The following is a 21,630-nucleotide window of genomic DNA, read 5'->3' as shown; positions in this document are numbered from 1 at the left end:
AAGATTTGAGGGTGCTGCCTGTTCCGTACTCCTCCTACTCCTCATCCTGCCTTTAGGGGTAAAAAAAAAGTAATTGGGGCCTAGTCTGGTTGTGTACGTGTGAGATACATACACTTTTTTTGATCATATTTTCTATTCCTCTATTTAATAAAAACCTTTGGGTATAAACAATTAAATTGCGGGATAGTCTGTGTTGGTACATGTGAGATACACCTTTCCAATTTTTGGGGTTCATCTCATACTTCTGAAGATTTGAGGGTGCTGCTTGTTCCAAACTCCTCCTACTCCTCATCCTGCCTTTTAGGGGTACAAAAAATAGTAATTGGGGCCTAGTCTGGTTGTGTACGTGTGAGATACATACACTTTTTTTGATCATATTTTCTATTCCGCTATTCAATAAAAACCTTTGGGTATAAACAATTAAATTGCGGGATAGTCTGTGTTGGTACGTGTGAAATACACCTTTCCAATTTTTGGGGTTCATCTCATACTTCTGAAGATTTGAGGGTGCTGCCTGTTCCGTACTCCTCCTACTCCTCATCCTGCCTTTTAGGGGTACAAAAAATAGTAATTGGGGCCTAGTCTGGTTGTGTACGTGTGAGATATATACACTTTTTTTGATCATATTTTCTATTCCGCTATTCAATAAAAACCTTTGGGTATAAACAATTAAATTGCGGGATAGTCTGTGTTGGTACGTGTGAGATACACCTTTCCAATTTTTGGGGTTCATCTCATACTTCTGAAGATTTGAGGGTGCTGCCTGTTCCAAACTCCTCCTACTCCTCATCCTGCCTTTTAGGGGTACAAAAAATAGTAATTGGGGCCTAGTCTGGTTGTGTACGTGTGAGATACATACACTTTTTTTGATCATATTTTCTATTCCGCTATTCAATAAAAACCTTTGGGTATAAACAATTAAATTGCGGGATAGTCTGTGTCGGTACGTGTGAGATACATACACCTTTTGATATCATATTTTCTATTCCGCTATTCAATCAAAACCTTTGGGTATGAACAATTAAATTGCGGGATAGTCTGTGTCGGTACGTGTGAGATACACCTTTCCAATTTTTGGGGCGCATCTCATACTGCCGAGGATTTGAGGGTGCTTCAGTCTGCCTCCTGCCTGTTCCGAACTCCTCCTACTCCTCACCCTGCCTTTAGGGTACAAAAAATTGTAATTGGGGCCTAGATTGTGTTTGTACGTGTGAGATACACCGTTTTGTAAATTTTGTCCTATTCCGCTATTCAATATACACCCTGTTTGAGTGTAAAAAATTAAATTGCGGGATAGTCTGTATCGGTACATGTGAGATACACCTTTTTAAATTTGTTTGGCGCATCTCCTTCCACCGCCGAGGATTGCAGGGCGCTTCAGTTTGCCTCCTGTTTCCAACTCCTCCTACTCCTCTTCCTCATCCTGCCTTTAGGGTACAAAAATTGTAATTGGGGCCTAGTCTGTGTTTGTACGTGTGAGATACACTGTATTATAACATTTTTCCTATTCCGCTATTCAATATACACCCTTTTGGAGTGTAAGAAAATTAAATTACGGCATAGTCTGTATCGGTACGTGTGAGATACACCTTTTAAATTTGTTTGGCGCATCTCCTTCCACCGCCAAGGATTGCAGGGCGCTTCAGTTTGCCTCCTGTTCCCAACTCCTCCTACTCCTCTTCCTCATCCTCCCTTTAGGGTACAAAAAAATTTAATCGGGGCTTGGTCTGTGTTTGTACGTGTGAGCTACACCGTTTTTTATCCCTTTTCCTATTCCGCTATTCAATATACACCCTTTTGGGGTAAAAAACATTAAATTGCGGCATAGTTTGCATATCTGACTGTGAGATACACCCGTGCGATACTGTTGTTGTTTTGTTCCGCTATTCAATAAACACCTTTCTAGGGCAAGATCATAAATTACAGAAATATGAGGAGACCGTCAAATCGGGGCCGTGGCCTGGGTCGTGGTGCTGCTGGTAGAGCTCCTGTTGCAAGGAGAGGACGTGGTCGATCTGTGCCAGCTACACGCACAAGTGAAACACCTTCTTAAAGTGTTTGTAGGCGACAGAACCTGCAGCAGTATTTGGTAGGGCATCATAGGCCGCTAGAAGTGATGATGCCAGAACACGTAGAGGCGATAGTAGATTGGTTTGCTGCTGACAGTGCCTCCAGTTCCTTCACATTGTCTCCCACCCAGTCTACTGCAGAAAGGTCAGAGTTGGCACCTGCAGCCGATGTCCAACCGTCTTTCACCTCACCCCCTTGCAAATCAGGCAAGCTGTCTGAGCCCCAAGCCATACAGCAGTCTCTTCTTCTTTTTGATGACTCTGTCAGCAGGGTTTCCCAGGGCCATCCACCTAGCCCTGCCCCAGAAGTGGAAGAGATTGAGTGCAGCGATGCCCAACCACTTATTTCTCAAGATGAGTACATGCAAGGACCATCGCAGCACGTCTCCGATGATGACGAAACGCAGGTGCCAACTGCTGCAGCGTTCAGAATTGTGGAGACCAACAAGGAGGGCAGGGGTGAAGACTGGGTGGAAGATAATGTGGAGGACGATGAGGTCCTCGACCCCACATGGAATGAAGGTCATGCAGGTGACCTGAGTAGTTTGGAGGAAGAGGCGGTGGTCGCACAGAGCAACCAGCACAGCAGAAGAGGGAGCAGGGTGCAGAAGCGGAGCGGCCGTGCCCTAGACATTACGCCTGCTACTGCCCCAGAGATGTATAGTAACGAAGTAGAACTACTTAAGTACTGTACTTAAGTACCGAAATGCGGTATCTGTACTTTCCTAGAGTAGAATTTTTTTCTCCTACTTCTACTTTTACTTCACTACATTTTTTTGATGATTTCGATACTTCTACTCAAGTATTTTTTTTTTTGTGCTGCATAGTTACTCGTTACTTTTAAAAAATTACCACTGCCAGAACAGTAGATGGCAGGTTGCATAAAGCTCAAAAAATGTGTATAATGTCATTTGTAAATCAGTGCATACGAAAATAAAGGCTGTGTATAATAAAAGCTGCTATACCAAATCTTTCCAATAAAAAGAAAATATGAAACAAACAAATAAATGGTGCTACAGCGCTTAAAGTGCATCAAGAAACTACTAACAAACACAACTTGGCTGTGCGAATAAAGTGCCTGTGCAATCGATATATCATCGTTGCCCCCAGTGCCCTGCCCACACTCCACACAGTATCAAAAATAAAGTGACATGAATGTGCTAAAGCCTAAATGCAGTGAAAATAATTATTCCCACAATGTAACAGTAAATTCAATTCATATAAAATATGACAATAAATCACAATAAAATAAGTTATGAAATAAGTTAGGTCAGGTGCGTGCAACAAGTTGAAGTGTGTAAACCTATCTATAACGAAAAGTCCATAAATGAATTCCAGTGTGCAAATCTAAAGTGTCACTTCACTTGTCAGATGCTTCCACCTCCTTCAGTGCTCGAGTGACCGACCAACACACTTAATGGTGGTGGCACTGGTGGATAGCGTCTGGGTGGCACTGTGGCACTGACTGCACTGGTTCAAAAAGCCATATATATTTAATTATTTCAATTCTCAATCTCATTGGTCCTCTCCTCAGAAGATATTAATAACTTAAGATTAGTTGATGAACTTCTTGGCGGCCCTGGCAGGATGACGGGGACACCCGCCACTTCTGGAGCCGAGCCACTGTGATTCCCCAACATGTGACAAAGTGACAGCCAGGAGATCTAGTGGCTGGTAGTGCTCAACAATACCGCTTTTATATATAAAAATGAAATAAAATATACTGACTCACAATTTAGTAGTAGGTAGCGTGTAGCAGTAGGCAGCACAACTCAATTCAATCAATCCCACAGCCTCGCTCGCGCCGCGGCCCGCGGAATCACTGTCATGATCATCAAGTTAAGACCGCACAGGAGGAGCCGTGCTGCCGTCTTCCCGCTCGAGGTCTCCGCCTCTAAACGTGTTGTGTGTCACTCAGACTCCACCCCTTAGGGCCCTTACTGAGAGGAGTTGTGACGCGGGCGGCCGGACGCGGGAGCAGGACTCAGAGCATTTTCTTCGTTATCTCATCTTCTTCTCTATGAGGTGAGTGAGGTGGACCGTGGAGAGGGCCTAATCCTTGCCATGGCAAATGTGCCATTTGAGAATCAAATAATCAATATAAAATATTAATATATTATATACACACGGGTCATGGGTGGCTTTCTTGAACCAAGAAGAGTGAGACTGACGGCTATGATGATTATCCGACCATCCATGGTCCATGGACCATAAGTGTTGTGTTGTGGCGGTGCCTGTGCTTCCTGCGGCCTGCCTCTGCCTGTGCGGCTGTGCCTGCACTGCAGTGGCCACTGGCAGTGGCACTTGACTTGAGCAAAGCAAATGAGCACTACTAGTGTGAAGGACAGGTGGTGGAAGCATGTTCTGACAAGTTCTTATAATGAAAATAATATAGACAGCTTTTTGAACCAGTGCAGTGCCAGTGCTACTAAGGTGAGAGGCAGAGAGAGAGGCTATCCAGTCCACCACTTTACTTGAGCAGATCACAGAAGAAAGGTGGAAGCATCTGACAGCAAGTGACAAGCACTTCTTAGATTGCACACTGGAATTCAGTTATGGACTTTTCATTATAAAGTTTAGTTTACACACTTAAACTTGCACCTAACTTATTCACAATCACAACTTATTTTATTGTGGTATTGTCATATATATTTTATATGAATTACATTTACATTGTGGGAATAATTTGCACTGCATTTAGCACAGACATGTCACTTTATTTTTGATACTGTGGGCAATGATTTTGAATACAAGAAGAATATATATATATATATATATAATTGCAGGCACTTTATTAGCATTTTTAGCACAGCCACTTTGTTAGTAGTTTTTGATGCATTTTTCACTTTAAGCGTTGTAGGTTTGATGAAGCTGGCCTGGCACATCATCATCAATTGAGCAAATCAAATCAAACCGCGATTAAGAAGACTGCGCATGCTCCTGTTCTGCCTTTTGATCAGCTGAAAAGATGGACGAACCAAAAACACCACCTTCCACCCCTGGCCCTTCAACTTCAAGTGATCTGCCTGGCTGTGAGAGTGAGGAAGCTCAGGAAGGAGACCACCCCTGGCTTTAAAAGGTGGATGCTTTAAAAGGTGGATGCTTTAAAAGGGGAAGGGAGGGACATACTTTATCTGTTTTTTGTTTACAAAAAGTTACAGCCTAAGGAATTGTGATTGTCCTTTAGGTTAATCATTTGAATAAATCATTTGAAATAATAAAAAACAATATGATGTTCAAATTTTGACTTCTTTCTTTAATAACTACATAACACAGTACTTGTACTTCTACTTTCAGTACTTGAGTAGAATTTTTTTTTTCAAAACTACTGGTACTTTTTTCTTTTAGTACTTAAGTAGCAAATTTTTTGAAAAAACTACTTGCAATACTTAAGTAAAAAAAATGTTGAATACTTTAGTACTTCTACTTAAGTAACTTTTTCTGCGAGCACTTCCACTTCTACTCAAGTCACTTTTTGATCGAGCACTTGTACTTTTACTCAAGTAGAAATTTTGAGTACTTTATACATGTCTGTACTGCCCAATGCAGCAAGGGAACGAGCGCACCAAAGCCAGCTCAAAGGATTTCTCTAGCGTGGAAGTTCTTTAGAAAATGTGCTGATGACAGGACACGAGTGGTTTGCACCCTGTGCAATCAGAGCCTGAAGCGAGGCATAAACCTTCTCAACCTGAGCACAACCTGCATGATCAGGCATCTAAGTGCAAAGCACGAGCTGCAGTGGAGTAGACACCTTCAAAACCAAGAAACGTCTCTGGCTCATCCTGCTTCCTCTTCTGCTGCAGTCTCGGCCGCTCCAGCCACATCTGTAGTGATACCGGCACCTGCCACCCCGCAAACAGACGATCTGTCAGCAACACCACCACCTGGGTCACCAACCATCTCCACAATGTCCCGTGGAAGCGTTCAGCTTTCCATCTCCCAAACACTTGAGAGGAAGAGGAAGTACCCCCCTACCCACCCGCGATCCCTGGCCCTGAATGCCAGCATTTCAAAATTCTTGGCCTTTGAAATGCTGTCATTCCGTCTGGTGGAGACGTACAGTTTTAAAAACCTTATGTCGGTGGCTGTGCCACAGTACGTCATGCCCAGCCGCCACTACTTTTCCAGGCAAGCCATCCCTTCCCTGCACAACCAAGTGGGAGAAAAAATCAGGTGTGCACTGCGCAACGCCATCTGTGGCAAGGTCCACCTAACTACCGATACGTGGACCAGTAAGCACGGTCAGGGGTGTTATATCTCCCTAACGGCACACTGGGTAAATGCAGTGGCGGATGGGCCTGAGGCGGATAGCAATTTGGCGCATGTCCTTCCACCACCGAGGATTGCAGGGCGCTTCAGTTTGCCTCCTGTTCCTAACTCTTCCTACTCCGCTTCCTCATCCTCTACCGCCTCCTCATCCGGACAGCGTAACACCTTCTCCACCAACTTCAGCACGGCCAGGGGTAAACGACAGCAGGCAGTTTTAAAACTTGCCTGTTTGGGGGAAAAAACCACACACCGCGCAGGAGTTGTGGAGGAGCATGGAACAGCAGACAAATGAGTGGTTGCTGCCAGCGAGCCTCAAGCCCGGCCTGGTGGTGTGCGATAACGGGCGAAATCTCATAGCAGCTCTGGGCCTAGCCGGTTTGACGCACATCCCTTGCCTGGCGCATGTGCTGAATTTGGTGGTGCAGAGGTTCCTTAAAAACTACCCCGATATGTCAGAGCTGCTGCAGAAAGTGCGGGCCATCTGTGCGCACTTTCGGCGTTCTCACCCTGCTGCTGCTCGCCTGTCAGCGCTGCAGCGTAACTTCGGCCTTCCCGCTCACCGCCTCATATGTGATGTGCCCACAAGGTGGAACTCCACCTTGCACATGCTGGAAAGACTGTGCGAGCAGCAGCAGGCCATAGTGGAGTTTCAGCTGCAGCACGCACGCGTGAGTCGCTCTGCGGAACAGCACCACTTCACCACCAATAACTGGGCCTCCATGCGAGACCTGTGTGCCTTGTTGCGCTGTTTTGAGTACTCCACCAACATGGCCAGTGCCGATGACGCCGTTGTCAGCTTAACTATCCCACTTCTATGCCTCCTTGAAAAAACAATTCGGGCGATGATGGAAGAGGATGTGGCACAGGATGAGGAGGAGGAGGAGGATGAAGAGGTAACATTTCCAAGGCTTTCAGGGCAGTCATTCGCAAGGGGCTCTGAGGGTGGGTTCCTGCACACACAAACGCCAGGTACACAATTGTCCAGCAGGAGCACAGTTCTGGAGGATGAGGAGGATGAGGAGGAGGAGCTGGAGGAGGAGATGGAACCATGTTCACAGCAGGGTGGCACCCAGGCCAGCTCATGGCCATCACTGGTGCTTGGCTGGGGGGATACAGAGGACACAGACGATACACCTCCCACAGAGGACAGCCTTTCGTTGCCTCTGGGCAGCCTGGCACACATGAGCGATTACATGCTGCAGTGTCTCCACAACGACCGCCGAGTTTCCCACATTCTAACTTGTGCTGATTACTGGGTGGCCATGCTGCTGGATCCCCGTTACAAGGACAACGTACCGTCCTTAATTCACTCACTGGAGCGCGATCGCAAGATGCACGAGTACAAGCGCACGCTGGTAGACCCAATGCTGCTGGCATTCCCACCTGACAGCGGGGCCACAGTGGAAGCACAAGGCGGCAGAGGAGGAGGAAGAGGTCGCCAACGCAACCAGGGCACCGCCTCAGAAGGCAGGGTTAGCATGGCTGAAATGTGGAAAAGCTTTGTCAGCACGCCACAACAAACAGCAGCACCAGCAGCTCATATGGAACGTCTTAGCAGGAGGCAACATTTCACCAACATGGTGGAGCAGTATGTGTGCACACGCCTAGACATACTGAATGACGGGTCTTCCCCCTTCAACTTCTGGGTCTCCAAGTTGGGCACATGGCCTGAGCTTGCCCTTTACGCCTTGGAGGTGCTGGCGTGCCCTGCAGCCAGTGTATTATCTGAACGGGTATTTAGCACGGCTGGGGGCGTTATCACAGAAAAGCGCAGCCGCCTGTCCAGAGACAATGTGGACAAGCTCACGGTTATTAAAATGAACCAGGCATGGATCCCACGGGACTTTTCCGTACCTTGTGCAGAATAGCGATGGATACCGACCTTACCCAGCCATTGTTCTATTTTTGATCTTTCTCACTCTTTTGGGGTGTAACCTCATTTAAAATTTCTGAAAAGAAGCAGTGTTGGCTACCTCGTCCTCCTCAGGGCCAGATTAACGTAGGGGCTATTGGAGCTGCAGCTCCAGGCCCCTACCTTTATATAGGCCCCGGGTTGGCCATATTCACTGTTACCGTTCTTTTGTCACTTGTAAACACAGAAGTCTGGCTTCTATGCTCGCTTCCCCAGGCAGCTCCCTCAGAACCTCCCCACACAGCACGAAGGCCAGACAAGGAGGGACAGTTGCCGATGCATGGATGTGTTTATGGGCTTCAGAGACAGCATCCCATGTGGAATTAGGCATGCATGGCTGCACCCTTCCTCCTCTGGGTGCATGCCAAGGCACAGCCCTTAAGGCCCTTCAAAATCCTCAGCACCAAGCCCATGATGCTCTTAATCCGGCCCTGGTCCTCCTCCACCGCCGCTTCCACCTACACCGCCCATAGGTGTGCGCAGCCTATTGCATTAGGGTGTGCACCCCAAAGTTTAAATACACATGCATGTGTTTGCCTACATGTACATGGCCCCGATACATTACTCTCCCTGCTGGCAAAGAGAAATAGAGCAGAGCAGGTCCTAGGGAGATCTTTCCCATCTCCTCACTGGCAAACAGAGCGATAATGCTATGTGCCCTAGGTGATTAGGGTGTGCCCAGGTACACCCGGCACACCCTGTGCGCACGCCTATGACACCGCCACATCCACCACCACCTCAACCTCCCTCCTACTCCATATGGGCCTCGTCCTTCAGAGATGAAGAACATTGTTTTATTTTTCTGTTTTTTTTTTTTTGTTGTTTTAAGTTATTTCCCTATCCACATTTGTTTGCAGAACACTCGCCATGCTCTTAACTACGTTTTGCTGCCATTTGCCCTTCTAGCCCTTTCCATTGGTGTTTTAGAGCCATTTTAGTGCCTGAAAGTTCGGGTCCCTATTGACTTCAATGGGGTTCGGTGTCCGGGAAAAGTTTGGCAAAAGTTCGGGACACGGACCCGGACTTTTTTTTAAAGTTCGGCCGAACCCGCCAAACACGGACATCCAGGTTTCCGCTCAACTCTACTCAAGAGCTATTGAAACACTTGCAAAACCTAGTCAAAGCCCTTGTACCATCCTTCTCAGGTCAAGATCTCTTGATTGACAGGGCACACAGAATCTTTTAAACCCCACACATCCCGGCAGACAGACTACGGAATGTCCTTACTCGTATTCATTTCTTCCAAACGAAAAAGAAGATTCTGCAAACATCAAAATCCATGCCTTCCCCTTCGGAACCTTATGCCCATCTTGTCATCTATTCTGACATCTCTGCTGCCACAGCACAAAAAGAGAGGAAAACGCGCTCCTGTTACCAAAATCCTGCAGTAACACAGTATGCCATACAAATGGGGCTTCCCCATTAAACTCTCCATCACTTATCAGGGCTAAATTACCACCATCCTTCACTTGAAACAGGCCCTAATGCAGCTCCACAACTGGGATTACCTAATTTCCGCACCCGGAGCAGGAGCCCCAACTCATGGTGCAACCAAATTAATGAATAGAGACTGGCGTACTATCACCAACAAGTAATTGTACCCTCAGCCTCCTACTCCGGAAAAATCTACAGGGCTTCATGCCTTTATTTAACATTCTCTCCCCGAGACTGTTCAGTGATTTCACAGTTCCTAATTGTTTGGTTTTGTTTTTTATTTTTTCTCTGCTTCTTGTAGTGCCATTTTCATACTCCTCCCCAGTTTGAAGCGTACTATGTACACAATTGTATTGCAATCACTTATTTTTATCTCCTTTCTTTTCATACCCTTCTGCTATGCCCTTGCTTCTCTCTCAGGTATGACACCCTTGTGTATAACTATGCAATAATCATGAACTGCACTCAACATTGCATTCCTTGTAAGTTTAATGTTGTGAAAAGGGTCTGGTATTTTACGTTGCCTGAACTAGTGATATGCACATGCGGGCACACTTAGACCCCTCACAATGTAGATCAATGTTGTATCTCTTAATGCAAAAGGCATATATAGCCCTTATAAATGTTCCTCACTCTGGAAGGAGGCCCTTTCCTCTTCTAAATGCAATGTTATTTGTGTTCAGGAACCCAATTAGCACTTAACAAATCCCACAATGTAAATCCCACTGAAAAATTTTCCCATACCTTTCTAGCCAGTGCGGACTGGAGTCATGATAGCGGTGAAAGCTTCTTTAGCATTCCAGCTTCATTCAGTATATGCAGATCCTAACAGCCTAATATTCCCCTGCCCATGGGGTATACTCCAGAACTGATTTTTTCTTAACCAAAAAATTTACCCTACAAACGGTCTCTGCGTCCTCCATTGGATTGAATACCTGGTCGAATCATGGACCTATATCCATTGACATACTCCTCACTAAGGCAACCAGCTCTCCATCTCCCTGGAGGTCTAATTCTTCCCTTTTGACAAACAAATTGAGTATGACATTGATTTTTTCTTTCAAACTAATGATAATCCTGACACAGACCCAACCCTCTTGTGGAACACCGACAAGGCCTATCTTAGAGAGATACTTATCAAATTATCAGCCCATAAGAGGAAAAGACGCACACAACAATTTTCCTCTCTCATAGATCAAATCAAAAACCTAGAAGCTCGCAATTAAACCCAACATGACCCCTGTCTAGCTGAGGGAATATTCTCTCTCCGTAACCAACTTAGCTCCATACTGCGCAAGGGCTATGAGTTTTACATTAAATGCCCCAAACTCAACTCTTCTGTCTTTGGGAAAAAAACAGGAGCTTTTCTAGCAAAGCAATATAAAAGGCTAGCGGCTGCTTCCAAAATGCCCTTTTTGAAAAAATACTCGGGTTTAAAAGTATTTAATCACGCAGTCATAGCGAAGCAGTCCCATAAGCATTATTCATCATTATACAACTTAAAAGACTCTGCTTCTGCTCCCCCTCCAAATCCCCCAGATATCCAAACTTTTCTAGATAAGATCAATCTCCCTACACTCAAAGAGGAGCAGCTCCTTAAAGCGGAGTTCCACCTGAAAATTTTTTTTTTAGATAAAAATACCTCCGGGACAGTCAGGGCTAGTGCATTTCACAATGGATAGCCTCTGAACTGTCCCAGGTTGCACTTACCTTTTAAAAGAAATACTTACCTTGAAAATTTCTTGTCCTGCGCTGCCATCTCAGGTGTGGGCAGCTGAAGCCAGCGCGTCCTCTTCTGTGTCCTCTTCGGCATCCTCTTCAGTCCCAGAATGCCCTGCACTGGCCCCGCAAGTCAGTTCCGGTGCAGACACGTCATCCCTGCACAGCTTCTGGGCATGCCCAGAAGCTGTTTAGCAGGGAATGACGCGCCTGCACCGGAACTGACGTGCGGGGCCGGTGCAGGTGCACTGACTCCTGGGAGCGATGACGTTCAGCTCCCAGTAGTCAACGGTGGCGGACGTGTCCGCAGAGGGAGGAAGAGGAAGTAAGGTAAGTATATTTTCTTTAAAAACAAGGTAAGTGAATTAAAAATAAAAATTGAATTATTCAATTCTTTTACAGGTAATTTACAGTAAGCGGAGAGGGAAAAAAATATAAAAATTCAGGGTGGAACTCCGCTTTAACCTCCCTACACCGTTCACCGAAGATGAAGTCACCAAAGTGGTAAAAACACTGCCTCTGCATAAATCCCCAGATCCTGACGCATTCTCTGACGATTATAATAGAGCATTCTCAATACATTTATTCTCTCACCTTACCAACTCCCTGAATAATATTGCTGAGAAAGGTTCCTGCCCCTCAGAATTCCTAGAACCTGGCATAGTTACTATCCCCAAACCGGAAAAATCTAAAGAGGACTCTACGCCAAACTCATCGCAACCCATCGAGCTAAAATTACTGCCCAATCGGTTCACCCAGATCAGGTCAGTTTCGTCTACGTGCACCAAACAGCGGATTGTACTAGATGTTTTCTAAACCTAATACAATGGGCAGAGCATAACAAAATTCCCTGGCTACTTATCTCACTTAAAGCGGAGAAAGTATTTGACCACATTCATTTCTCATATATGTGAGCTGTGCTCTCTAAATTTGGTTTTACTGGTTGAATACTCTCAATCATAATAACTGTATATTCCAAACCAAAGTCTTGACCTCGCGATTTATGTCAGCCTCCTTCCCCATCTTCCCCATAACAAACGGAACAAGGCAGGGCTGCCCGCTTTCCCCAATTATTTTCTCGCTAAGAATGGAGCCAGTTGTGGAACACATCAGGTCACACCCCTCAATCTCAGGACTCACTGTAGACTAAGTCCAACAAAAAACTGGCCTTTACGCAAATTATATTCTCATTTTCCTGACAAATCCTAAGCAATCCCTTTCACCCTTCTTTACTGTACTCGATCAATTTGATTTGATCTCTCTATACAAATTAAACTATTCTAAGTCCCACATGCTGTCTATAGACCTCCAACTACAGATCAAACATAAGATTGCGAGCATTCCCTTCTTGTGGGCTTCTTATACCTTATCATACCTGGGAAACCATCTTAATTCCCCGACCTCTAAGATTCAGTCTCTTAATCTTGCTACATTCAATAATGCTTTAATATAACTCTGCGCTACCCTAAAAACTGGTATAACTTCATGGGCAGGTCACATCTCCTGTTTCATTTCCAGGTATTCTGTATCTCTTCCATACGCTTCCCTTGCCCCACTCCCAAGTACAGCTTAGGAAGGTTCAAAGTATCCTTCAGTCCTTTATTTGGAAATCCAAGAAGCCATGTCTCAAGAAAGAGAGCTTATGCATGCCAGTAAACATGGCAGGAATGGGGACTCCCAACGTAATATCTTACTACAAGGCTACTGTTCTCTCCCAATCCAGGCCCTGGTTGACCCAAGCCCTAAGGTTACCAGGGACTCAAACTGAATCCACTACCAAAGCTGACCTAAAGCTCCTCATGAGAACCTCCTGGATCCAACAATACACCCCAACTCATTTCCTAGACACTGTTGAAGCAAAGTATAGAACTCAGTAGCTAATTTCTCAAATGGTCCTCCAAATCGAGCACTCCATTTCCTCCCATAACACTTGAGACCCTAATCCCCGCCATCTCCTTTGCAGATTGGGACCAAGCTGGGATCCACAATATAGCATTATTTTACTCCAAAAATTGACTATTCTCCTTCCAAGAACTCAGGGCCAAATACTCATTAAAATCTACCACTTTCTTCAAATATCTTCTGGCAAGACATGCTCTCCAAAATATTCTCCCCTCCTCAAACACAAATCTTTTGAAAAAATTCTTATTTCTAATGGAATCTCCTCCAACTCTTCGAATTGGTCTATCTCCTTTCTACAATCTGCTTAGAATGGGCAATTCCACTCAGAAAACGTCCTCTATGCTATACTGGGAACGAACTTTCCAATTTTCATCAAATCTCAATCAGTGGCACACAGCCACACGGCTATCTCGCAAATAATTGAAATGCCTTTCATATTGGGAATCTCTCCAAAAACTCCTTCATAACTTGTATCTTACTCCTGACAATTTAGCTCACATTGATACCAACTACTACAATGCTGGAGGAACTATGGCCACACGGCCTCAGCCTCCCATATTTGGTGGACTTGTCCCAAAATTTTCTGGTCCACAGTGTTCACTTTAACCTCCTCCATCATCAAACAGCAAATCAGTGGAGACCCAAAGCTAGCTCTATTGGGCTTAGGGATGGACTCATGGTCTCCTGAGCTTCACTCTATCCTAACCCACATATTTATAGCAGCTAAACTCACCATATCCAGGAACTGGAAACAATCAACTTCTCCTGATATCTCTACCACTATTCATATCGTTGTAAGATTCTGGTACCTCTGGTACCCTTATTTCCGTATTTCTCCTTAATATTGCGTCCCACCTTGCTAACCAGGTGGAACGCATACACCTTTAAAAACGATGACATAATCGCCGAGCGCAGCTATGAGCGGCTATTTCAATCGCCGGCTTTCTCTCACTCATTGCTCGTTTAAACCGCATGCTTGACCAGTCTTGTCCTATGCTGCCGGAGCTTCTAGCTATTCCTTTGCCTGAACAAAACCGGAACCTCGCTACCGATCCCGTATCTCGCTACCTGATCACTCTCTTGCTACTGGACCTTGCTACTACTAACCCACTTGTGATAAGTACCCCGCAGGGGATTCCTTCCTAACTAACTTCACTATCTACTTCTGCATACTAAAGGACTGTTACTATCTAAGCACTATTTCTATCATCTGCATAACTTCATAGATTGCTAGCTCTTGAGCCTACCATCATCTATATCATTGCACTAGGTTACTCTCTCTTGTATACTTCATCTGCTGTCCCCTACCACCTGTTACTATACATGATTGCTAAACCTATCTGCATACTACCTATAATCACCTACCACTCTCCTGAATATTACTACTGAGTGTTCACCATTTCTATCGCCTGTCTCTCACCTCTATACTATCATATACATCCTATCACTCCAGGAACATCATATTGAGTGTATGTATATTTGCATAATTCAGGCTGTGCACGGTGATGAGTCCTGAGAGTTGGATATGTTTGTTCAACACATCTCTACATGACTACTGAGTGTAATAATTCTGCAGCTGCAAATCCATTCACTAACAAAAAACGCAGGAGCGTTACAGATTGAACGAGCCAGATAAAATATGGATTCAGCAGAATTACCCACTCAGGTAATGCAATTAAAACAACAAGTAGATGCATTGATACTTGCTCTGACAGAGGTAAAAAACGAAAATCAGGCTTTAAGACAGCAGGTTGGCCGTCTTGCACAGCTCTCTGCTGCTCAGCCCCGTGAGCCTAAGATAAACCCTCCTCTGGTGTTTACGGGTGATCGGAAAAAATTTCGTGAGTTTAAAAACGCATGTCAATTGCTTTTCTTGTTGAAACCTCGTACTTACCCTACTGAACAAATTAAAGTCTGTACCACTATTTCCTATCTGACGGGTGATCCCCGGGCCTGGGCAGACTCTCTCTTTGAGAAAGATGATCCACTTCTCAACTCCTATCCTTTATTCCTAGCGCAACTCGCTAGTTTATATGAAGACCCCAATAGGCAGAGTACTGCTGATACCCAATTGAGGGCTTTAAAACAAGGAAGGAGACCTGTTGAGGACTTTGTGGCAGTATTCAAAAGATGGACCCTTGATTCAGGGTGGAATGATACATCTCTGCGAACTCAGTTCAGACTCGGCCTGTCAGAAGCCGTTAAAGACGAGCTCGCCCGAGCGGATTTACCTGGCACCTTGGATGCCCTGATACAGACCAGTATCAATATTGACAGACGACTGCGAGAAAGAAAGGCTGAGAAGATGGGATTGCCATTGTCCAGTCCTTCTCGGATGTCGGCTGTTGACCCTACTCCTATGGAGGTAGGAATGATACGCCCACCTTTAACCTTTACCGAACGTGCCAGGAGAAGATCCGAACATCTCTGCATGTACTGCGCCTCCCCGGATCATTTGATAAGCGGCTGTCCCCTTGTCCGCAAAAAAGAGGGTGAGTGTTCAAATGTTTTTCTAGGGGGACTAATGACTTCCTTTTCTAATCCTTATCTTTTTATTCATTTGACATTACAGTGGGACCAAACTAGGATCACCACCAAGGCTATGATCGACACAGGATCTTGTGGGAACTATATCGATACTTGTTTTGTTACCTTAAATAAAATACCTATTATTTCAAAACTTAAACCTGTCTCAGTTAGTTTCATTAACGGTATTCCGTTATCCTCTGGTCCAATCACCGATCAGACACAAGCACTCCTTGTCACTGCTAACGAGTCTCATATGGAGACCACCACTTTTGATGTACTAACCTCACCACATTTTCCCATTATTTTGGGACTTCCCTGGTTACACATACATCAACCAATCATCGATTGGAAAACAAGAACTCTAACCTTCTCTTCTCACTACTGCGAAACCACGTGTAATCTCTCATCATATGGAAAGATCCTGTCTGTGGTGTCAGATGAGATTATACCACTATGTTACCAGGATTTGTCGGAAGTCTTCCTTGAGAAAAAGGCTCAAGTGTTGCCTCCCCATAGGGACTATGATTGTTGTATCGATCTACTCCCAAATAATTACCTTTCGGTCATGTTTATCCTCTTTCACAGGATGAACTCTCTCATCTCAAGGAATACTTGGATGAAAATTTGGCGAAAGGATTCATCAGACCTTCTACTTCCTCCACTGCTGCAGGACTCTTCTTTGTCCGCAATAAGGATTCAAGTCTCAGGCCTATTATTGATTATAGGCAATTAAATACCATTACAATAAAGGATCGCTATCCTTTACCTCTCATTCCTGAACTTATAGAACAGGTGCGCGGGGCTACCTACTTTTCGAAATTGGACCTAAAAGGGGCATACAACCTAATCCGAATCCGTGACGGGGATGAATGGAAGACAGCATTCAGAACCAGGTACGGATTGTTCGAGTACCTTGTGATGCCATTCGGGTTATGTAATGCTCCCGCAGCCTTTCAACGATTCATAAATGACATTTTCAGAGACTTACTTGATGTTTGTGTTGTAGTATATCTGGACGATATACTTATTTATTCTCAATCCTTATCTGAACACATAAAACATGTAAGTCTCGTGTTGTCAAGACTACTTGCACATAATTTATACGTTAAATTAAAAAAATGTTTATTTCATAAAGAAGAAGTACTATTCCTAGGATACATCATATCTAAAAATGGAATCAAAATGGATATGAGCAAGATATCCTGTATTCTAGATTGGCCTGTGCCAACAACTCGTAAAGCATTACAAAGATTCCTCGGATTTTCTAACTACTATAGAAAGTTCATCAAGAACTTCTCTGCTATTGTGAGACCTCTCACACAACTCACAAGTACAAAAAACCCATTCAAATGGTCAGAAGAAGCAAATGGAGCTTTCCGCTTGTTGAAATCAAGCTTTACTTCTGCTCCCATACTACGTCATCCAGACCCATCCCTTCAATACATCTTGGAGGTAGATGCGTCAAATATGGCAGTAGGAGCAGTTCTCTCCCAACGACCAACAAATACTTCACCACTTCACCCAGTTGCTTTCTTCTCAAAATCACTAAGCAGCCCTGAGGTGAATTACCCAGTGGGTGAAAAAGAGTTGCTTGCCATAAAACTGGCATTAGAGAATTGGCGACACCTACTTGAGGGTACTCGATTACCAATCCTCATATACACAGATCATAAAAATCTTCAATACCTTCAGACTAACAGAACACTTTCCCACCGGCAGGTACGATGGTCATTATTCTTTTTAAGATTCAACTTCCTAGTGACCTACACGCCTGCAGACAAGAATAAAAAAGCGGATGCGCTATCACGATTAACCGAAGATAGCTACGCTGAGGTTCCTTCAATTCCTATAATACCCTATGAACGTATTGTCGGTGTTGTCCGTTCCCTGAAGGAAGAGATTTTGCACAGCATAGGACTGGATTCACCTCCACCTCAGCTAAGTGCTGATGCAGAAGGCTTCCTCTATTACAACGACAAACTTTACATACCCCCTACTATGCGAACCAAGGTCTTGGAACTGTCGCATGATGTGCCTATGGCAGGACATATGGGTATGACTAAAACATTCAATTTACTTACTAGGCAGTTTTGGTGGCCTGACATGAAGACGACCGTACAAAAGTTCGTTTCATCTTGTGACATCTGTGCAAGGTCCAAAATTGACACTACAAAACCATCGGGTCTACTTTGTAGTCAACCAATACCCCAGGTTCCATGGGAAGTGGTGTCCTTAGACTTTATAGTAGAACTACCACCTTCCAAAGGATTTAACACCATTTTAGTGTCAGTGGACCATCTGACCAAGATGGCACATTTCATTTCTATTCGAAGACTACCTTCATCCAAGCAAACAGCGGAATTACTAGTGAAACATGTCTTTAAGTTACATGGTATTCCAAAGACCCTTCTGTCTGACCGTGGTTCACAGTTCATCTCAAAGTTTTGGCAAGCTCTATGTCAGATACTACGAATAGAGCGAAAACTTACTTCTCCTTACCACCCTCAGACCAACGGACAGACAGAAAGAGTCAATCAGTGCATTGAGCAATATCTACGTTGCTATACCTCATACCTACAGGACGATTGGGTGGACCTCCTCCCGCTGGCGGAGTTCGCTTATAACAACGCGACCCACAGTACTACAAAACAAAGTCCATTCTACTTAAACTATGGGTTTCATCCCACACTCCTTCCACCACGTATCTTGCCATCAAGTAACCCAGTGGCCTCTGATTATCTTACCCAAATAAAGGACTCTCTGGGGTTACTCAACACCACCATCTCACATGCCCATAGCCAACAAAAAAGGTACTACGACCTTCGTAGAAAACCCTCTCCTCAATATGCCATTGGGGATCTCGTTTGGCTATCTACAAAAAATTTGAGATTAAAGATCCCTAGTAAAAAACTTGGACCTTTATTTCTGGGACCCTTCCCAATTAAAAAACTCATTGGAAAAGCTGCAGTGCAACTCACCTTACCGGCAGATCTCAAAATACATCCCATCTTTCATGTGTCGCTACTAAAGCCACATGTTCCTAACCAAGGAATGAGGCCTACCATCCTGCCTCCACCTCCAGTACAAGTTGAAGGCGGAGAAGAATATGAGATCAAGGAGATTCTGGATTCTCGTATCCACAGAGGAAAACTCAAAAATCTCATCATAAGATGGAAGAACTATGGACCCCAAGACGACACCTGGTTGGATACTGCTGATGTTCACGCACCTACGCTTATACGAAGATTTCACTCGAAATACCCGGAGAAACCAGTGCTATAGGCCTTCTGGAGCCGGCCTTAAGGGGGGGGGGGGTACTGTAAGATTCTGGTACCTCTGGTACCCTTATTTCCGCATTTCTCCTTAATATTGCGTCCCACCTTGCTAACCAGGTGGAACGCATACACCTTTAAGAACGATGACATCATCGCCGAGCGCAGCTATGAGCGGCTATTTCAATCGCCGGCTTTCTCTCACTCATTGCTCGTTTAAACCGCATGCTTGACCAGTCTTGTCCTATGCTGCCGGAGCTTCTAGCTATTCCTTTGCCTGAACAAAACCGGAATCTCGCTACCGATCCCGTATCTCGCTACCGGATCACTCTCTTGCTACTGGACCTTGCTACTACTAACCCACTTGTGATAAGTACCCCGCAGGGGATTCCTTCCTAACTAACTTCACTATCTACTTCTGCATACTAAAGGACTGTTACTATCTAAGCACTATTTCTATCATCTGCATAACTTCATAGATTGCTAGCTCTTGAGCCTACCATCATCTATATCATTGCACTAGGTTACTCTTGTATACTTCATCTGCTGTCCCCTACCACCTGTTACTATACATGATTGCTAAACCTATCTGCATACTACCTATAATCACCTACCACTCTCCTGAATATTACTACTGAGTGTTCACCATTTCTATCGCCTGTCTCTCACCTCTATACTATCATATACATCCTATCACTCCAGGAACATCATATTGAGTGTATGTATATTTGCATAATTCAGGCTGTGCACGGTGATGAGTCCTGAGAGTTGGATATGTTTGTTCAACACATCTCTACATGACTACTGAGTGTAATAATTCTGCAGCTGCAAATCCATTCACTAACAAAAAACGCAGGAACGTTACAATCGTGAATGAACACGCCTTACTCGGACTAATGTTCACCAGAGCCCACCTACAGCTGGACAGATTTATGTCCACATAGGCTCATTGGATCACTCACCCTTTCTGCACTATACCTCTACCCTAGTCCTATTGACATTTTCAAATTCCACAACTAGTACCTTACTTTGCTTTATCATCTAGTAATGATTACTTAATTTTGCTACATCTTCCAAGTATCACAACCTTATGCAACCTAAATCAGCTATGTCAACTTATTCAAACTACTTACTAAACCACTTACTTAACCACTCCATAATAGAGTGTCATACCTGTCTACCTCCTCTCTTCCTACCCCCTTTACCTACTACCCCCTTCTCCTTACCGAACTCACATATCCTACCCCATTCTTCCTCTTCCCTTTGTTGCCTGACGACTTTTGTTGTTATTATAAATATTTGTCATGGACTTTATGATGCATTTCTGTCAATTTGAACCATCTGTGACAGTCTGCTCTAATTGTCATGGCTTTATAAAAACAAATAAAAACATATTGAAACATAAATCACTCAAACTCAATTTTCCAAGACTTACCTTTTATTCGATCCTCTGTGCTCAAAAGCTTGATCAGGATGTCAATTCTCTTAGTGCTGCGACTGTTCACAGTCTTGTCATCTCTTAGTAAGCCTATGGCATTCTGAATGCAGCTGCGAATGAGAGTAGTAGTGTCCAATATCTGAAAACATACAAGAATACAGAACACTGTGAAATTGAGCAGCACATTGCAAACATCTGCATCAATTCATGGTGATGTTTGCACCGCAGTTTTAAAATGACACCAAAAATATATTTTTTCTCCCAAATTATTCCATTTACAGTATATTAGAACCAGACTTATAGGGAATGAAAATAGAAAAGGAAGCAAAACTTTGTAATGTAGCAAGATTAAAACTACTTTCAATAGAAGATTAAAAATCTGCACATAAAATACATTGATGATGCAGGTAACTGCCTTCACACTCACATAAATCACATGCAAAAACCTTTGTGCTCTTGTGCTCAAACCCCAAAGCCTACAAGCCTGGATTACATGGGAGAACCAGTCATTTGGGTGACAGCTACCACTGCACTCTCATCAGGCTAGGTCTTCCTGAGCACCAGGGGAGAGAGAGCAAATAATACCCCCTGGGAGTGTCCAGGACTGGGCTCCTGGACTCATGGAAGCTCGGGGGATTGTGGGAAACACATTTTAAAGAAGCTATGCCTGCATTAGTTCATGGTAAGTAAAAAGGCCCTCCTCTACACTCTATCATGTTGGAACTGTGATCGTTGGCAAAGTTGCAGATGACAAAAAACCATCCTGTGCAAAACAATACAGGGTTCTCCCTTAGTTAGGTCTCTGTGAGTGCCTCAGGTGATGAGTCTCTGATCCATCTTCTAGGACAACAGGCAACTCACATCTGTCGTCAGGCATGTCAGAGGATGATAGTCCAGAAGGCCGATCTGGGTAGGCATTGGCCTGTGTAACATCATTAGTTTCCATGTCTCTTCCTGGAGATCTGGGAGGTAAAAGTAGAACACTGAAAGACAGCCATTGAACCTCTGGAGGCCAAGATGTGGCCAAACTGTGGTTCACTGACTTTGACTTGAGGACCAAAGTCTGGCACTTCAGACTCCCCTTGT

At 44.4% G+C, this 21,630-nt stretch overlaps 1 protein-coding gene across 1 annotated transcript in view; it reads right to left on the bottom strand.

Annotated features, from left to right (window-relative positions):
- The window catches only part of LOC309552694 (E3 ubiquitin-protein ligase RNF213-like), a gene marked incomplete at its 5' end in the record, with an annotated part of 1,269,694 nt that overhangs the window by 322,882 nt on the left and 925,182 nt on the right, over window positions 1-21,630 (bottom strand). Inside the window, one exon of the mRNA XM_082253620.1 lies at window positions 20,542-20,683. Within this exon, the coding sequence (XP_082109746.1) occupies window positions 20,542-20,683 (142 nt within the window). The remainder of the gene's footprint in view (window positions 1-20,541; window positions 20,684-21,630) is intronic.

This window comes from Pelophylax lessonae (genome assembly GCF_965119305.1).
Source record: "Pelophylax lessonae genome assembly, chromosome: 4".
Lineage (NCBI taxonomy): Eukaryota > Metazoa > Chordata > Amphibia > Anura > Ranidae > Pelophylax > Pelophylax lessonae.
The sequence above is the reverse complement of the archived record's forward strand: the minus strand, read 5'-3'. Positions and strand labels throughout refer to the sequence as shown.